At 47.6% G+C, this 17,543-nt stretch overlaps 1 protein-coding gene across 1 annotated transcript; it reads right to left on the reverse strand.

The window, feature by feature from the left end:
- Positions 1 to 21: 21 nt before the first annotated feature.
- On the reverse strand, positions 22 to 13,446 carry LEMD2 (LEM domain nuclear envelope protein 2). Its single transcript, XM_075521752.1, has 9 exons — positions 11,584 to 13,446; positions 10,213 to 10,253; positions 9,343 to 9,418; positions 8,026 to 8,102; positions 7,300 to 7,379; positions 4,795 to 4,940; positions 3,636 to 3,737; positions 3,442 to 3,544; positions 22 to 2,272 (listed from the first exon to the last, which is right to left on the reverse strand). The coding sequence occupies exons 1-9, from the start codon at positions 13,376 to 13,378 to the stop codon at positions 2,122 to 2,124; spliced, it is 2,571 nt and encodes an 856-aa protein (XP_075377867.1). The 5' UTR covers positions 13,379 to 13,446; the 3' UTR covers positions 22 to 2,121.
- Positions 13,447 to 17,543: the final 4,097 nt, after the last annotated feature.

Consider the following 17,543-nt stretch of genomic DNA (forward strand, 5'->3'; position numbering starts at 1 on the left):
AATAAAAATAGAGGCAGCAAATTATTTGTAATAAATTTATTTTATATATTGATTTACAGAGCTAAATTGAACATATAATAAACAGCACCAAGCCAGTGAAATTTATTCTACAAAAACAAGTTTAGTACAAAAAGATGACTGCAACGCCTGACACTTCACTTCTGGATTTGGACGGTTAAAAAACAGCTAACCCAAACCCCACAAATATTTTAAAAAGGCTTAAGAATGCCAGTGTTTGTAAAGAAAGTAGGCACCGGTGTTTGTAAAGATATCTATGGCAGCAGTGATGATCTTGTTACAATATTTTAGAGGAATCAAGGCTGCCTTCACTTTATCCCCTATTTTATTAACAGTGGAAGAAGCTGGTCATTGTCCTGAAGACAGCTGTTGAGTCTCCTTGTCTGTTCAAGCACCCTACCTTTGCAACCAAAAAGAAACTATGGGTTAAGAGTCAACTCCATGCAGGATATTTCCCATTTAATGGGAAAGACCTCCCCATGTTTCATTCCTGGAGAAATTTGCTCTCTCCACTCATTTTGGCTGATGACCAGGAGGTCTGTAAGGAGTCTCTGCAGTCCTTCCACAGCAGCCTGCGGGGTGCATAGGTGGAAAACCCCACCAAAGCCAGCAGCGGGGTGGAGAAGTGCCGACTTCATACCAGGAGGTGAGCAGGGACTGGCACAAGGAACCCACCTTGTACGTGGCATCAGCAGCCTGCAAAGCAAGGAGCAGGGCTTCGGCACCCATCCCAAGCCAACCCAGAGCCTGGAGAGGAAGCTCTCCGTGCACCCAGTGTCAGAGATGAATGCAAGCATCCACACCATACCTGTGATGCTAAGGAGAACATCCACTGCTTACAGGGGTTCAAATCAATGCTGGCTTCTCTCTGCAGGTTTTACTAGCTTATGCCAGAAATGAATTTGGTCCCTGCTGTCTTAGTGGTGAGCTGGACAGCTGTTTTACAATATTGGGAAGAGTAGATTAGCAGTATCTCTGCCCAGCCTAAACTGCCACACACTGGTGCTATTTTCTTTGAAAAAAACACTTGTTTGCTGGACATAAAAAGAAACTTAAGTAACCAAATGATTATAGATACAAAATACAGTGCCTGAAGCACAAACAGAGGATTGATTGCTGCTCCTTGTACCTCTCGTGAGGCTGCAGGAACACTGACTTGGCAATCCCTGTACTGACCCGCCCCGCATGGTACACCTCTGCTCTGACACACAGCACACACATCGCAGCTGCCCAGGACGAACATGTACATTCAGCCCTAACAGCCTTTCCAAAGCTGCTCTTTAATAGCCCATGAAGCAGTCCCTTCGGCTGTAGCCACAAGAAAGCGCTTTCTGAAGCTTCCTATATCCTTTATTTTCCACCCAAATTCCCCCCACCCCCCAGAAATCATAAAACACACAGACTGCAGACTTAGAAAGTGTTAACAGGGTCACAACTACTCTTCCATCCCTCCCAACCCAGCCCAAACCACCAAGGCACGTCAGACTGCCCTCCCTCTAGGACTACCTTCACCCGACTTTTCCCCCTCTTCCCCATTTTTAAAGGGCGAAGCCGACACAAACATTTTCCTCATTAGGAAACAGCAAGTGGTTTCATCACTGTCTTTGTACTGATAAAAACAAATTCTAACAAAATGCATCTTAACTGCCACCCTAATGTTTCCATGGGAAATGTTAATCTTCTTTAAACGCATTCCTTGATGGACATTGCCACCAGTTGGCCTTTGCAGAATTGAGGTCAAACTTTAAACACCTAAGCTTTGTCAGAGAGATCGTAAGTCCCTCAATATTAGGTATGCTTTTTTTTTTTTTTCTTTTTAAAAAGTTGTTCTAGGTTTGCTTGCCTACGGAAGCCAGATATCTGCTGGAAGGCTAACTTTGGTGCAATTCTAGCTTCCCACCAGCTCAAGCCCATCTTCTTTCCAAGCCAACGTTATTGCCCTGAATTTTTGTGTGTGAAGATTTTCAGAAAGAAGAGCAAACAGATACGTGCAATCCTCAACCCCAGGAGATTAGGACCATGACCTGCTCTTTCCCACCACCAGAGAAGGGACTGTCCCCTTGCAGAGGTCCATATCACCAGCTGCTCGACTTCTGCTCCTCTTCAGTGTTCTGAATCTGAGACGTAAGAAGGCTGAGTCCATCTCCACACAAGCATATCTTCTCCTGCTACTCTGTGTGACTCTGTCTGAATCCGTGACTCATTTGAAGCCAGAAAGTCCACAGCTCTCTCCCAGACCCGCTTCATTTTTTTTCTGCAAGAAACAGCAACAAAAAGAAAATAAATTAGAATCATGCCCTCATTGTGCTTTCCTGCTTACAGCAATTGTGGCTGCTGATCAAGCTACTGCTAGCTGCCTCCTGTTCCCTGTGCTGACAGTAAAGGAGATTAAACCAGAATTTTGGTTTAGAAGCGATTTCAGGCCAGGACATAAAAACACAGGTCCTGCTGGGGGGGGGGGGGGGGGGGGGGGGGCGGGATGAGACCCTCTGTCAGTACCAGTAATCAATGACTGCCCTGAATTTCAAGCTCAATTCGTATTGCAAAAGGACTCAATTAGCAAATTGCCCTCACCCTTCCTGCATGCAGAGATATCTCAGACCAGAGAAGACAAACTGAAGTTCACCCCAGTTCTGAATCAGCATCTAGTAATTCTGGGCACCACACACACAGAGACTGGTTCAAAACAGCTGAAATAATTCCTTTTCCTACTAGTGGTACTGTGACTGATAAAGGGTGAGAATGTTTAAGACTTTGCAGCACACGTAAACCAAAACACAAGAAACATTCCTGCAGAGATGGAGCAAGTGGCACTTAAACCACCGAGAACCAGGCTGCCGTCCTCTGGCCCCACCACCCATGGAGCAACTATCTCAACCACGATTCCTTTTTGAAAAAGCACCAAGACCAGCCGTCTCACTACATCTCCCTTTCAAAGCTGCCCAGCTCAAACTGGTAACTTTCCAGGCAGCAACATACACAACCACTTCAGAAGAGTCCAATGACCTATTCAACTTGTGGGAAGGTTTGTTCTGAAAAGCACAGCACCTATCTGGAGCATAAGGTACGATGGCTGAGAAAGAGGATAACATCCTACACACATTAGATAAAGGAGAGAAAATCAGATGCTCCATGCCCAAGCAAAACAAAATCCAATTACTGTTTGATAGAACAATGACAATACACCTGTGTGACCGCACAAAATATCAGCCCTGGGACTGTCACATTAATCTGCAGCAGGTTAAGACACAGCCTGAATTATGTCAAAATCCTTTATAAACTGAAAGGCCAGACAGACTCTTCTTGCAGTCCAGCTTCCCATCAATTGTCTGATCATGGTCCGTTGCCCCGTAACTGCGGTTTTTAGCTGAGCTGAATAACATCATGCTGACAGCCCTCCCTAATGAATACAATTCAGCTCACCTGCTCTGGGGAGGGATGAGGCTGTCCCGAACGTGGAAAATGCCAACGTAGGGGTAACGTTCCAAATTCCGTTCCCATTCCTTATAGTGGTCCTGGACAACAGCTGGAGGGTGGGAGGACAAAACGGTGAGAGACCTCAACATTGCAGAGAGAAGAACAGGGCTACCTGCATTTACACAGCTACTGGATTCTACCTATGATCTTCTTCACCATTTCATACATGGCTTGTTCCTCTTCCTCCATCTTCCGCCAGCGATATCTAAGGAAGATCAGGATACCCCAAAGAGTTATCAGACCTAGAAGAGTAAAAACAAACGGAACTCAATAACTGACAGACATGTTCTTGCTGGATGCTAGCAGTTTTATTGCTGACACTGCCTCTCCCCAGAGGCAGTTTTTACTCCCTGCTACCCAGGGCTGCTTGGAACTGAATCCAAGCAATTCATTTTGTTCACTAGTGCAGCTGCGCCCCACAAAAACCTTGGTACTGACAACACCTGCAGCAGAAAAGCACGCATGCATGCATGTGAGAAGAGGTGGTTGGAAGGCCTCATCACGGAGGGCTTTTTTCCCCCCACATCAGAAACCTCAGCACAACCACAGGGCTTCAATTCTCCAAGTCCCAGAGCTATCTCTTTGCTAGAGGCCTCCCCCACAATAATCACTTAGGAAGACTGTCAAGCTCCACTGCTCCGAAGATAGCTGCTTGATAAGGAAATAAAGCCTGGGGCTCCAGCGCCAGCCCAAAATTCAGGAGATCTATACTGAAGGTTTAGCATTGACAAATGGCCCCCTTACGACATGAGCTAACTTTAGTATCTCAGTCTCTACAATAAACATAACTATCCCCTTTCACCCCCACCTTGTCTGGCTAGATTATAAACTCTTCTAGTCAACACTCATCTGTCGTTATCACCTCGCTCGGTAAGACCTCTGTCTCAGCTGGGGCATGACAGACTATTCCAATAAAACCTCTAACACTGAAATGCTACAAGTCATGATTAAAAAGGCTAGGAGACTTTGCAGCTTAGTGCAAGAAAAGAAAGAAAAACCGAATCTTTTAGGTAGGTTAACATACTTATTTTGCAGACCATAGTAATGAGTACTTGAGGAATACCCAGACAGCTAATCAGCTTGCTGATTTAAAGGAAGTGTTAAGCACTCACAGCATAAGAGCAGGTCTACAGGTCTCCCTCTGCTGCCAGAACAAAGGTTAATTAGAAATTAACTCATCAGCAGATTTATTTCACCTCTGTTAGTAATTTCATATGGCTGGGAGAATGTGTGCACGCGCACAGGTTCATCTCTACAGCTAGCAAGGGGAGAAGGTGATTACTAACACCAACAACTTACTCCAGAAAAACAGGAAAAGGTTCATAATGGCAGTGACCACTGCCCGACGGAAACGGCAGGCAAGCCCCATCTGAGGATGGGCCGATTCCAGACAGAACACTTCCTCCACTTTGGTAACTGGTTCCGAAAGGTCTCTGCCTTTCAACCTGATGGGAAGAGGCAGAAAAATCTTCACAGAAGAGAGCAGACACTCCAACTGCAGTCTTTAATCAAGACAGGAGAACAGACAGACTGCGGATGCAGTAACTCGTTCTGTACACCACATAGAAAATACACCAACAACCTTGCAGCTCCTCTTTCCAGAACATTTTGGGACTGGCTGCTTAGCAAGGAATGGATATGGCTTTAGAAAAGGCAGCAGGGCTGGAACTCCCACTGGTAAACTGAAGTCTCCCTCTGCAGACTCTTTGACAGCACCTCTCAGCGTGCAGAAGATTAAACTTTAAATTGGATTCCCACCTCCCAGCACAGAGAAATGGAAATGTTTACTGAGTCACTCATCAGCAATTGCAGAGAGAGCAGTTGAGGGAGACTGCGAATGTCCGTGGAGGTTGTGCTGTTTTCCTCAGTACAGATGAGCATAAACAGTTTAGCTAGAAAAGTGACAACGCATCAACTGTATCTGCAGCGAGAAACAGGCACACCCTTGGAAAGCATTCATGGCAAAATCGATAACACATCCTCCTGCAAAATCACTTCTACACACCTGCTGTGCTACCCGATATGCTTTTACTCACTTCTTTATATACAGATCTACACTGATGCGGTTTCATTATTAGATACTCTTAGCCAACAGGCATCAAGTAATCCAAGTGAGAGCCATCAGATTCAGAGGAATTGGACTAGAGGGGATTTTGTTTTTTTAAGCTACTAATTCATTCTAGGTTTGCAATGAATAACCTGTAAGACAAAGACATTTTCTCAATTTACTAGTGCACAGCTCACAAACTGCTGACATCTTTTATTTGGTTACTGGATTCTACAGTAGCTGGAGACACACAGTTGTTTCCCACCCCCTTGTCTTATTTACAATCCAAATTCCATGAAAATATTTAAAATATGCAGCAGAATCACCCAGTGCAGAGCTCATTTTCAGTTCTGCCTCTCAGACTAGCACCTAGAAAAATAATCTCACGTAGCGTTTGCTAAAAAATGCCACCCGCAGGTTTTTAAGCATGCTGAGCACTCATTCTGCACGCTATGCAGACTTCCTGAAAGTGGATCCATTCGGCAAACAGCCGGCAGACTCACTAATTATGAAAATAAAAAAATGGGAGTATATTGTATCACACAGCTCCTGACATGAGCAGTGCTCCTGTATAAAGATATGAATTTGAAAACTCTGGATCCCAGCCCACCTACAAATCCAAACCTGCCACTAAGGAAACTATGTCCTGTCCTGGGAATTTGCCACACACCAATAATCAAAGCAGTAGACACTGTCTGATCCTTAGATCACAGCAGCAGCTGCAGAATTTTTTTTAGAGAAAAATCGAGCAGTGGGAATTCATACAAGCTATGCCCACCAACTCCAGCGTTACTACTGTTACAATTCATTTAATCAGAGATACATTTAGCAATGTTAAAATGCAAACAAATGTTAGACTTCAGAGTTAACACAGACTGGAGGCAGCCCACACTTCCCAGAGGAAGATAATGATGTCTGCGGACTCTGGATAAAGTCTTTCATTAGATTATGGCTTGAATGATGTATTTTTTACCTGAAAAAAATAGCATTTCTGCTATTTCTCACGTACTGAAGAGACTGCTAGCCGAGAAACTCGAAAGAAAAAAGCCCCACCAATGACCGACCAACACCCTACATAGTCAGTCAGACCATTCATTTCAACATGTACTGTGTGTTCTGCCAAAAAGACAACTGACACTGAAGAAAAGATACCATTCAACAATCCATTTTCCTCTCCTCATCATCGGGACTTGCTCCAAAGGATCCCAAAGCACGGGTGACGTTACCTACTGAAGAGAGTGCTTTGCTGTCCAATAAACCTTTTGGTCAAAGGATGCATCTCCACACAATATTGAAGCACTGCCTACAGTAACTGTACTGAGGAAAAGGTATCTTGGGAAAAGTGAGTATATGAGCAAGTTTAACAAGAGTACAGCAGTCGCGGGACTGCGGGCAGGACACCAAGACCACCACTTCTAAACCTTGCAGAGGAAGCACAACATAACTCAATAGCCATAAGCAGCCTGACCTCAGGTTTACGCCTCATCTGCGAGACAGCGCGTTTGTGGACGCAATGTCCCCCAGTGCAAAGGCTGGGAAACAGACTCCCAAGGAATGAGCTCAGTTGCCAATTTTTGCTGCAGGGCTGTACTTTTCATTTGGAAGCTTGCCCAGCAAGCACTGACAAAGCCAATCCCAGATTATCTTCTGAAATCTAACAAGGTATGGGAGCTTTTAGGGCACACCACAGAGGATGTCAAATTACATATCAGCCAACACCGAGAAACATAACTTTGACACAGCGGTCTTCTACTTACCATATTCCTAAATCCTTGTTACTGTTTAGTATCCAGTGCAAGGCAGCTTCAAACTTCTGTGGGGAACTACCAGTTACATTCTGTTCAAAAGAATCCATAAAAGATTAGTTCTCCATTCATTTAAAATACTGAATAACATTATTTCATTACAGTAGTGGGAGAATTCATTCTATACGGTCTGTCCCTAGGTTAATTCTAATAATAATTCTGCAAACTGGAGGAAGGAGAACTAAATCTGAAGGTCTGTCTGGACTAAAGTCTTCCGACTGTGGTAGATGATGCATGAAGCACTCTGTAAAATAACACTATCCCAGACTGTTAAGACTAACCACTAAATACAACATAATCTTACTGACAGTTTACCATGAAAGAAATGGAATGCTAGATCAAAGCAGTCTGTCTTCTGACACTTTGGGGTATAGAAAAATCCTTCTTCTGCCCAGCCCTCAATCCAGGGAAATTTCTGGTTTCAGAAGACTGATGACTATGGTGAAACAACAAACCATTAAGTTAGATTTACAGGGGCTGAATCAGAGACGTAGAAGATTACTTTCAAAAGAACTGCTGAGAACAGGACTGGCCAAAGGGGAAGCTAGAGATATGGGAAAGAATCAAAACAGGATGAGGAAGTAAAACAGATGGTGAATTGCTTTAGTATCTATTATTTATTGCCTTATAAGAGACTAAGCACTATGTTATAACAATAGCTGTTCACAGCCTACTCACCAGCACATGATCCTTCGCTTCACTGACCCAAACGCATTTGCTTTTTAGATTCTCAGGGTTTCCGCATTCAAAATTACCTGGTAAAAAAAGTCAAATAGAAGTAATGTTTTTAAAAAAAGCCCTCAAACAGTTCAGAAATACACTGAACTGTCTGGAAGTGCTACCCTTTAAAATTGGCTATAGCTCTGGGCAAAATGATTACAAGGCAAGATTTATACTGTAGGCAGATAAGATTATAGCTATTAATAAAATGCTCAGCCACTGCATATAGGTTGGATCAGGGCAATCAAACCTCATGCTTCAGTGTGTGAGCTACTCAACACAGAATGAGGGGAAAAAGAAAATACTGTTTCTCCCCCTTGCAGAGTAGATAACCACCTCTCTGACCTAATGCCCTACAGAGGGGCTCCTTCCATCGGGTATCAAAGACTGCGGAGTTAACGATCAGCATTCAAAATGCTTCTAAGGAGCCCAAATTGCAGCTCTACCTTTTACCCAGACAGAGAAACGCTGGCGAGGAACTAAATCTTGCTTCACAAAGTTGATTAAACAAGTGTGCTGAGAGACTGTAAAACTGGTGGAAATTCTGCAGGTGCTGAAGTCTGATTTGAAAAGATTTAGAAATTCTGTGAAGCTTAAGTATCGAAAGGCTTCAGCCCTGCTGAGGTCTGAAATCTAGAAAATGGAACTTAATCATTTTTACTCATTACCACCATTATACATCTTGCTGAACAAGTTTCTACTCATCCACTGAATTTCTAGCAGCCTTCTCCATCACAAAATACTAGTTATGGACCAGATTTGCTCATACATAGTAGAGACTGGCTGAACTACTGTGCTCAGTTAGCTCCTCATCTAAGATAGGCTGTCTTACTCTGTACTGGGAAAAAATAGAGGCACTCACATAATCAGCTGCCACATTGCAGCAGAGAGCTGGCAATTTCTTAAGTCGCTTTAACTTTATTTGTAAGCTTACACTTACTGGCTCTGAGTGTCTTGAAGACAATTTCAAGATGCTGATAGAAAAGAACCACAAAACTGAATATTTCTACCTCAAATTCCCAATATATCAAGTGCAAATAAGGACCACTCCACAAGAGCACAGTGATATGAGTGCATTAGCTAAGCACTATTCAGAATAAAAATAAACACATCTTCTTCTATTTTTCTATTACCCGACTTTCTCAGAGTTCTTCAAGTGGAACTCACTGTTCCATAAACCCTTCTCTTCAAACTGAGGTTAAAAATGTCCAGACAGCTGGGAGAGGCAGTTTGCTGAATGCTCATAAGTGTTTTATAATGACAATTGGAACTTACCAGCTTGGAGGGACAAGTAGTTATACAACTCGTGTAGTATGTTCAGTATTATGTCCTTCTGTTTAGCTTGACAGAACTGCAAGTCAGAAACAGGTAACAAACATGAATAGACCAGCAGCAACAGGACAGTGGTCAGAGTAGCTAAAAATACCAAAACAAAATACCAGCAGTGGGGTTTAGTTCAGTCATGCACCACTAGTTCAAATTAAACACACCTGCAGCAAAGACCTACAGTTTCTGAGTCAAAAGCGAGGCAGCGCATCCTCTGAATGTGCCACCGACTCCCCCAGCCCATAGCCCAGGCGGCACCGCTGGACATCCCATCCGACCGACCACAGATGGATTCTTTGCCTCCAGAACGTCACAGGAGACGTCCCATCCGATGCGATCTCTAGACATCCCATCCGACCGACCACAGATGGATTCTTTGCCTCCAGAACGTCACAGGAGACTAAGCATAACTCTGAATCCAATATGAAATTTTCCTCCCTCCTAATAACACATTATGATAAAAGAAACAGGGCTGTACAAACACTTTATGATGGAGTTCAGGGAATTAGTTGGATTAAATCTTGCATCGTTAAAGCTGAACACAGCTTTATTGTAAACCAATATCACTTCTGTTACAACTATTAAAGAAATTGATTCATATAATTGGGAATTTAATTTTTTATCTTTCAGAGTCTCATATACAGTCCTAAATTAATCTGGCCCATTAATTCCAACTCATCAAGTCACAATTTTTCTGTAAAATGATAGAACTAATAATTTTACAGTGATACTGATATTGGTGGAAGTTGCCTAGAATAATTACTCTTCTGTGAGAATCCCCTATCCACAATACTTGAAGATAAATAAATATATGCTTACATCATCCGTTCTTTTGTCACAATCCACAGGCAAGAGCTTAACTACGAGAGAGAAGGGGAGGGTGAGTTAGCTGGCTGCAAAACAAGAGCTTTGATCAAGAAAGTAATTATCTTTTTAAAAGAAGGTTCTACTTTAAAGCCTGCTTCTGCTATTCTTAATCTCACTCTACACAGTACCTTGCTATGCAAATAGCCAATTCAAAGCACTGCTCTGGTAGGCAGCACGGAAAGCAAAACAAATAAAATGGGCACAAATGATGAACCCTGTTCAGCTGGAAAGTAAAAACTGGGGTCTGAAGGTTTTAACAGCCCCTGTTTAAGTCGATGTTTCCCGCTCCCTTACTACCCACTGCTTTGCACTGATCTTTTACAATCTAGTAATGCCATTCGCTGCACGCCATGGTCACCTGAAATATCACAGTGATAACAGGGATTTAAATCAAGCCTCCTCAAGGCAAAAGCAGAGGATTTATTTTAGTTGGAGCTGTTAGCTCTGCAGATTACGGCCTCTGGTTTAACAGCTCCCTCCCGCCTCGACAACTAGATATACACCAGCAGTACAGTCCACCATGCAGTACGTTCTAGCAATCTTAACTACCTGAGAATTTAAAGAATTTGCAGCTGTGCTGCAAGATTTCTTGCTTCAAAATACCATTGGGTTTGAAATATCTAAAACAAAGTTGTAAAGGGTGCATCGGAAATTCAATGACATTGGATAGTTTTATTCTGACTTTGAGAAAGCCCATGTGAAATGCACAAACACCTACAGGCACAGTGTGCCGAGTTTCAGGACTCGCACTTCCCAACCACACCCCAAACCCCTTCTTCTTTCAGTTCAAAGCCATGAAATGACACTATTTCCATCTGCTCTAGCTGGGGAACTCTGCTTTAAAAACTGGGTGACAGGGAAGCCACTTTTCACTTCTCATCGAAGCTCTGCCACACTTGAAGTGCCAAAGTATCAACTCAACCGCTGTACTTCGCACGTGGCCAGGATAAAGGCCACGAAGGACCGTGCTTTGCAGAGGCTAACATTAAAACGCACAATGGGCAATTACACAGACATTATGTTACACAATGGACAATCATAAAATACATCCTTGGCCTAGCAGGAATGTCACTCTCCATAAAACCCATGGCTTTGAAGAACCAAAGGCCAAACTCATTTGAGAAAAAGCACACACTTGACTTACTTTCCATGACTAAGAAGGTTTCCCATGGGCAAGGGGAGATGGAAATGGGGACAGAAGCAAAGATGTCAGGTTACAGCAATGACAATGATAAATGTGATGGCGATGGAAGTAATAAAGGGAAAGCAGAAAAGAAAGGCGAAGAATAAAGTTTAAAAACAGGATTAAACCAGTGCACGTACAGTTCTCCTCTCTCTTGTCAAGCCAGCCTGACCCAATCATCTTCACCACGAGGATGCCCAGAAAAATCATCAGTAGCACAAAGCTGGCGAGGCAAAGGAACTGGGAGAGGTAGTATTCGAGGCCTTTGCCCTTTCCTTCCGTCTGCTGCTTGGGGGCTGACCGCAACAAGTGAGTGCGGGAGGTTATTCCCTGCCCTGCTCCCGATGCTTCCCACCGGCTCCCCGAGGCCAGCCCTGCATTGCTCGTAGCCCTCCATGGGAACCGCCGGATCAACCCCCCTCCCCGGCTGCCGGGGTTCAGCTCCCTGTCTGCCTCCTTCCGAACACTGGAAGCAAAGTCCTCTTTCCCTTTCCCAAACTGGTGACTCAACCCCCCAGGTCCCACCGAGGTGCCCCAGTGGGTGCTGGGTGTCACCTCGCTCTCCCGCCTCCATGAGCTGTTAGAGGAGAGCCCCTTCCTTTCCCCTGCTGTCTCCCACTGAGCTCGGGAGCTCTGCCCTCCAATTCCTCCTCCTGACGTGCCCCAATGGCTCCTGGACTTCAGATCCCCACTCTCATCACTGGAAAGGGGTTTGGAGGTGAGCCCCCCACTCCTGCCTGTGGAGGTACCCCAGGGAGACGTGGAGCTCAGCCCCCCAACCCCACCCAGGGACGTCCCCAGTCCAGCCCTGACGCCGAGCCCCCCACTTCTCTCTGCGGATGAGCTCCACTGGGATATGGAATTTGATCCCGGAAACCTGTCCAGGGACGGCCTCAACCCAGTGCTGAGCCCCCCACCTCTCTCTGTTGATGTGCCCCACTGCAGTGAGGAGTCTGAGCCCCGAAACCCATCCAGGGATGGCTCTGACCCAGCGCTGAGCTCCTCACTTCTCTCTGAAAATGTGCTCCATTGGGATGTGGAGCCTGGCCCCCGAAACCCATCCAGGGACGCCCCCAGCCCAGTGCTGAGCCCCCTGCTTCTCTCTGCAGATGTGTCCCATTGGGACGTGAGGCTCAGCCCCTCAGACCTATCCAGGGAAGGCTTCGACCCAACCCCAAGCCCCCCACTTCTCTCTGAGGATGCACCCCACTGGGAGGGGGGGTTCAGCCCCCCAAGCCCATCCAGCGATGCTCCCAGCCCAGCTCCAAGCCCCCCACTTCTCTCTATAGATGTGTCCCACTGGGAGGAGGAGTTCAGCCCCCCAAGCCCATCCTGGGACGCCCCCAGCCCGGCCCCAAGCCCCCCACTTCTCTCCACAGACGTGTACCACTGGGAGGGGGAGCTCAGCCCCCCACGCCCACCCTGGGACGCCCCCAGCCCAGCCCCGGCCCCCCCACTTCTCTCTACAGATGCCCCCCACTGCGCCGAGGGGCTCAGCCCCCCAAAGCTGTCCCGGGACAGGCCTCCCTCAGCCATGTCGCCGAGCCCTCCGCCCCAGCGCGGGGGGGACCCCCGGGAGCCCCCCAAGGACAGCCCGCCACCCTCCCCAGACGTCCCCCAGCGGGACGCGGGCGGTTGCCCCCCTTCCTCCTCTTCTTCATCCTCCTCCTCCTCCTCCTCACTGTCGCGGGCGGCCCCGACGGGTGGGTGGAAGCCGAAGCGTTGCCGCGAAGGCGAGGCCTGCTGCGGCCTGGCGGGGGTGCGGGCCGGGCTCGGCGTTGCGCCGCGGCCCCTGCGCCCGGCCGCCGCCACCTCGGCCCGCAGGCAGCCCAGCTTCTTGACGTAGACCTTGCGGGTGGTGGCGGTGATGGGCCCCGGCCGGTAGCCGAGCGCTATCAGCTGCTTCCGGAGCTCCGCGTCTGTCAGCTCCGCCATAGCCGCGGCCCTGACACTAGGCCCCACCGGAAGCGCTCTGCGAGCAGGGAAGAGCAGGCGCCATCTTGGGAGAGGCCCGCCGCACCCCAACTCCCTCGGGCGGCCATCTTGGGAAGGGCAAATGCGGAGCTCTTGCGGCCTCCTCCATCCGCACGGCCGGCGTCATCTTGATAAGGGAGGCGGGGGTGAGCGCCATATTGAGAAGGTCGAGGGAAAGCGCGGCTTCCCCGTAACCGCTCCCGCCATCTTGTGAAGGCGGGGTCACTGGTTCCGCCATGTTGGGGAGGTCAGGGGCCCTCTCAGAGCGGGAATGGTGCTGGGTGGGAGCTGTTGCTCATCTCAGGAGAGGGGAAAGGGGGAAGAAATGGAGAAAGAGAAGGGCAAAAGCAGCCTCAGCAGCTGGGGCCGGCCAGTGTCACCACCCCATCACTCTGGGGGACCCTGCTCAGGAGCAAGCACAGGGGGTTGAGCACCTCTCACCTCACTCCGACCAAGCTACACGGATATTTTGACACTTTTAGGGACATTTATGTGGAGAAAGAAGTGTCTTTCCCAGCCACCTGCCACCCCCCACATACATTTTCCTCATCCTTCTCATCGCTGCCAAGTTGGAGTCGTTTAACTGGCACCCGTCAAGCGGGCTGGAGCTTTGCCACCACTGTCAGCAGGATCAGGATCTGGGTCCTCGGGATATTTGCCGGGGAAGGAGGTTCCTTGCATACTTTTCAGCCTAAAAAGGCAAAACCAACCGTCGACTTGAAAATTTATTTTGGCAAGGCAGTGATGTACAGTAATTGCTTTTTCTTGCTGCCGCCTATAAAGAAAGTAATGAAAGTGGCTGAAATACTGTGGCGTAATATCAGAATTTAATTAAAGATGATGAAAAAGTAGTGATGGATGCACGCAGGCTGTCTGTGCATCGCCGTTTTTATGATCGACACATGATACCGGAGCGGTGGAAACTTGGCGGTCCCGCAGGACCAGGACCTGCAGCAAGTGGAGCTGGAGGGGGCCCTGGGAGAGCTCAGGTGGGCACCCACCACTTGCTACCATGAGGCTGGAGATGCTGAACTGTGCCTTCACGACATAAAAACTTCTTTAGGGATATCCCTCTTTTCACGCTTACTTTGCTGCCGTGCCCTTCTTCTTAGGGCACAAGGCAAAGCTCGCCTCGCTCTTCCTGATTTATGCAAGAAAGCAGCAACAAGATGCTGAGATTTGTTAATCTGGTTAGCAACAACAAATATACACTTAGTAGAGGCCAGGGAGCCCATTAAAAGAACATACTCAGTTCCGTTGGGAAGTGTGAACGTGCTAAGCCGAGCCTCCCCTGCTCACTAACTGGAAAGCACAACTGACAGCTAATAATTTGGATCAGTGTCTAATGTAAATACAGAATTAGAATATGCTCTTAGTACACAGTTTTTGTAAGCTCACAGCTTTCAGTTTGGAGAAGCTCTGCCTAGACATGCAGATGAATGCTGGCATCTAAGCCTGAGCTGATACAAGCTCATGAATTAAGTGAACTCCTCTTGCTTTGGAGAAAAAGCACAACAGCAACAAAAAAAACCCCAAAACCCTTCCACTTCTTGTGTTTCTGGATGTCAGGGAAGTTGCACCGGGACAGAGTTTGGCCCAGCAGCCTCATTGCGTGACCTTCAGAGTGGAGAACATGGGAGCCATGTTCGAGAACTGGAGGGCTGGGGAAAAGCTGTGAGTCCTTTGCAGAAAGGAGGTTGGCGGCACTGATGCCCAGCAGGAACAGATGCCTCTTCTTTGTGGAGAGAAATCCATGACCCCTCTCTAGCAAGACAACCCTCGGGACCATGCCTGCCTTCCCTGGAAGGTACCTGGACACCACAGAGAAGGCAGCAGGAGAAGACAGCCCTGTCTCTCAGATGTGACAGGGGCTATCTCTTATAGCCCCATGGACAAGCATCGATTTATTCCCATCGCCCTGCCCACAGTGCCGACGATGAGGCTGATGGTGGAGTTTCTGCTTTTTTGCAGCCCCTTCGTCATCCCCACAGCTCTGGGCAGCAGCAAAGGCTGCTGGGGCGAGCACAGGCCTGCTGATACTGCAGATGGGCTGTGATGCTGAGAGATGCTCGGCTGTGAAAAGCCAGCTTCCCAGCCCACAGTGCAGCTCTCGAATATCTTGGCTGTAAATATCCTGAGCTGGATGTGGGAAGATGGGACAGCGAGGAGGGGACAGCCTCCACCTTCCCTGTGAGCCCAGAAGCTGCCTTAGGCCTGCTGGCAGTGACTCAGATATCGAATGGGAAGAGCAGGCGTGCCATACCGTCTGCTTTTCCTCTTGAAGTATCAACACAGGACTGGTGTAAGCAGAGGGGCAGAAATAGATCTACACCATCTTCATAAGGTGCCTGAAGAGGGGAGCGTGCTGCACCCCGAAAAGCATGGGCAGCAGATGAACCCTTCCACCCCTGACTGAGGGGCTGCTGAAAAAAACCCCGCCGTCCCACCCCCTTGTCTTATCCCATGGCATTTGGACGACAGTCCTGCATATGTCACCAGGGGAAGTGTCAAATCTTACTTGGAAGCCAACTGTGCCGATTTAACACCCTGTCACTCACAGCCGCGGCACAGGTGTGACCCAAGAACACCGCTTCTCATCCTCCCGATCGTATGTCATGTCCTCAGCCTGCCGAGCTTCTTATTAGGTTAGAAAGTCAGTGCTGATTTCATTCTTTTCTCTCCTTCTCCTTTCCCTGCCTCTTTTCCACAACTGTTTGGCTGCTCATCCTGCCACAAAACTCTTGTTCGGTTTCTGGAGCAGCAAGATCTTCCTACGTGCTTGCAGGCATGGACTTAGGTGTTGCTGGCTGCCAAAGCAGCCTTCCAGGGCACTGGGGATACAGATCTGTCCTGCAACTTGGAGACCATTTTGCTTCTTAACAAGAGATATAGCCCTGACAGCGGGAGCCACGCCTGGGCAGATGGTGGGGTCCATCCATCTTCTCCTTCTGCTTCTTTCCCACTAGTCAAGCCCCTGAGGCTGGAAGGAATCTAATTCCAAAAGCTGAAGGCCCCCTTGCACTTTGGTGCCTATTTGGACAGCACAGTTGTTGCTGCAGGACAAGACAGGGGGTTCATACAGTTGCTGTCACAACCAGCCATACATCCATGAGTTCATTTATAGCTGGGTCAACTGTAGAGCCATTGGTACAAGCGATGGCCAGGCTAAAAGCAGACCTTTGCAGCTGCAGCTTGTCTGGGTCAAAATGTAAGAGTAGAGGGAGATATCCCTACAAAGTCACATTGGTGGATCTCCTTATGGAAGCCTCCGCAGCATCAGCCCCACCACTGCTCTGGTGGGAAATGGTCCAGGAAGCAAATCCAAGAGACTCATGTTCACTTTCTTGCTGTCACCGGGCAATGTTCCTTCCTGGATGGCACAGCGGAGCTGTCAGCCCAGGAAACCACTTGAGTGAAAGAGCTGGGCAAGAGGGGATGCTATAGGGACAGCTCTGACCTGCAGTGGAGCTTATGGTTTTAGGGTTTTGGGGAGCAGTTTGCCCTTCAAGGGGAAACTCCCCTTGTTTTCCCACAGCAGGGCAAATTTAAACCTGGGGTAAAGGTTTGGGTCTTTCCGAAGGAATGAGTCAACAGTGCCTCCTTTGAAGCAAACAGTCTTGTCTCTGATCTTGCTGTACACTGGTGTAAATGCGGTGCAGCTCCCCTGGTGATTTCCATGCCGGATCTCCCATGGGTATCACTCCACTACAGAGTGATTTGCACTGGCTGAGCTCCTATAGCCCAGCAATACATGCAGTTGCTTTCACTTTCAGACTAATGGAATGTATTATTTTCTATCTTCCAACCACTCAGACTCATTTATAGTGATTTCATAGCTCAACCTGCCTCAGCAATAATCCCTGCAAACTTTGAGTTACGCTGAGCTGATCAGTCCATGGACCAGGAGTATGCCTTTGAATCAAATGTTAAAGCTGGAATCCACTCCGTGCTGGATGTTGCATTATACATTGGGAGATTTCTTTCCTCCTAAGGGATGGCTTGCAGCAGAGAGCATACCGAGGAGTGTTGTTCTAGCACAAAGACAGCTATTCAAATGAGCCACAGTGAGAACAGAATTTGTGTTAGGTTGGGAGGATAAAATTGGATTGAAACTGGATATATTCAC

Source organism: Mycteria americana, chromosome 20 (genome assembly GCF_035582795.1).
Source record: "Mycteria americana isolate JAX WOST 10 ecotype Jacksonville Zoo and Gardens chromosome 20, USCA_MyAme_1.0, whole genome shotgun sequence".
NCBI lineage: Eukaryota > Metazoa > Chordata > Aves > Ciconiiformes > Ciconiidae > Mycteria > Mycteria americana.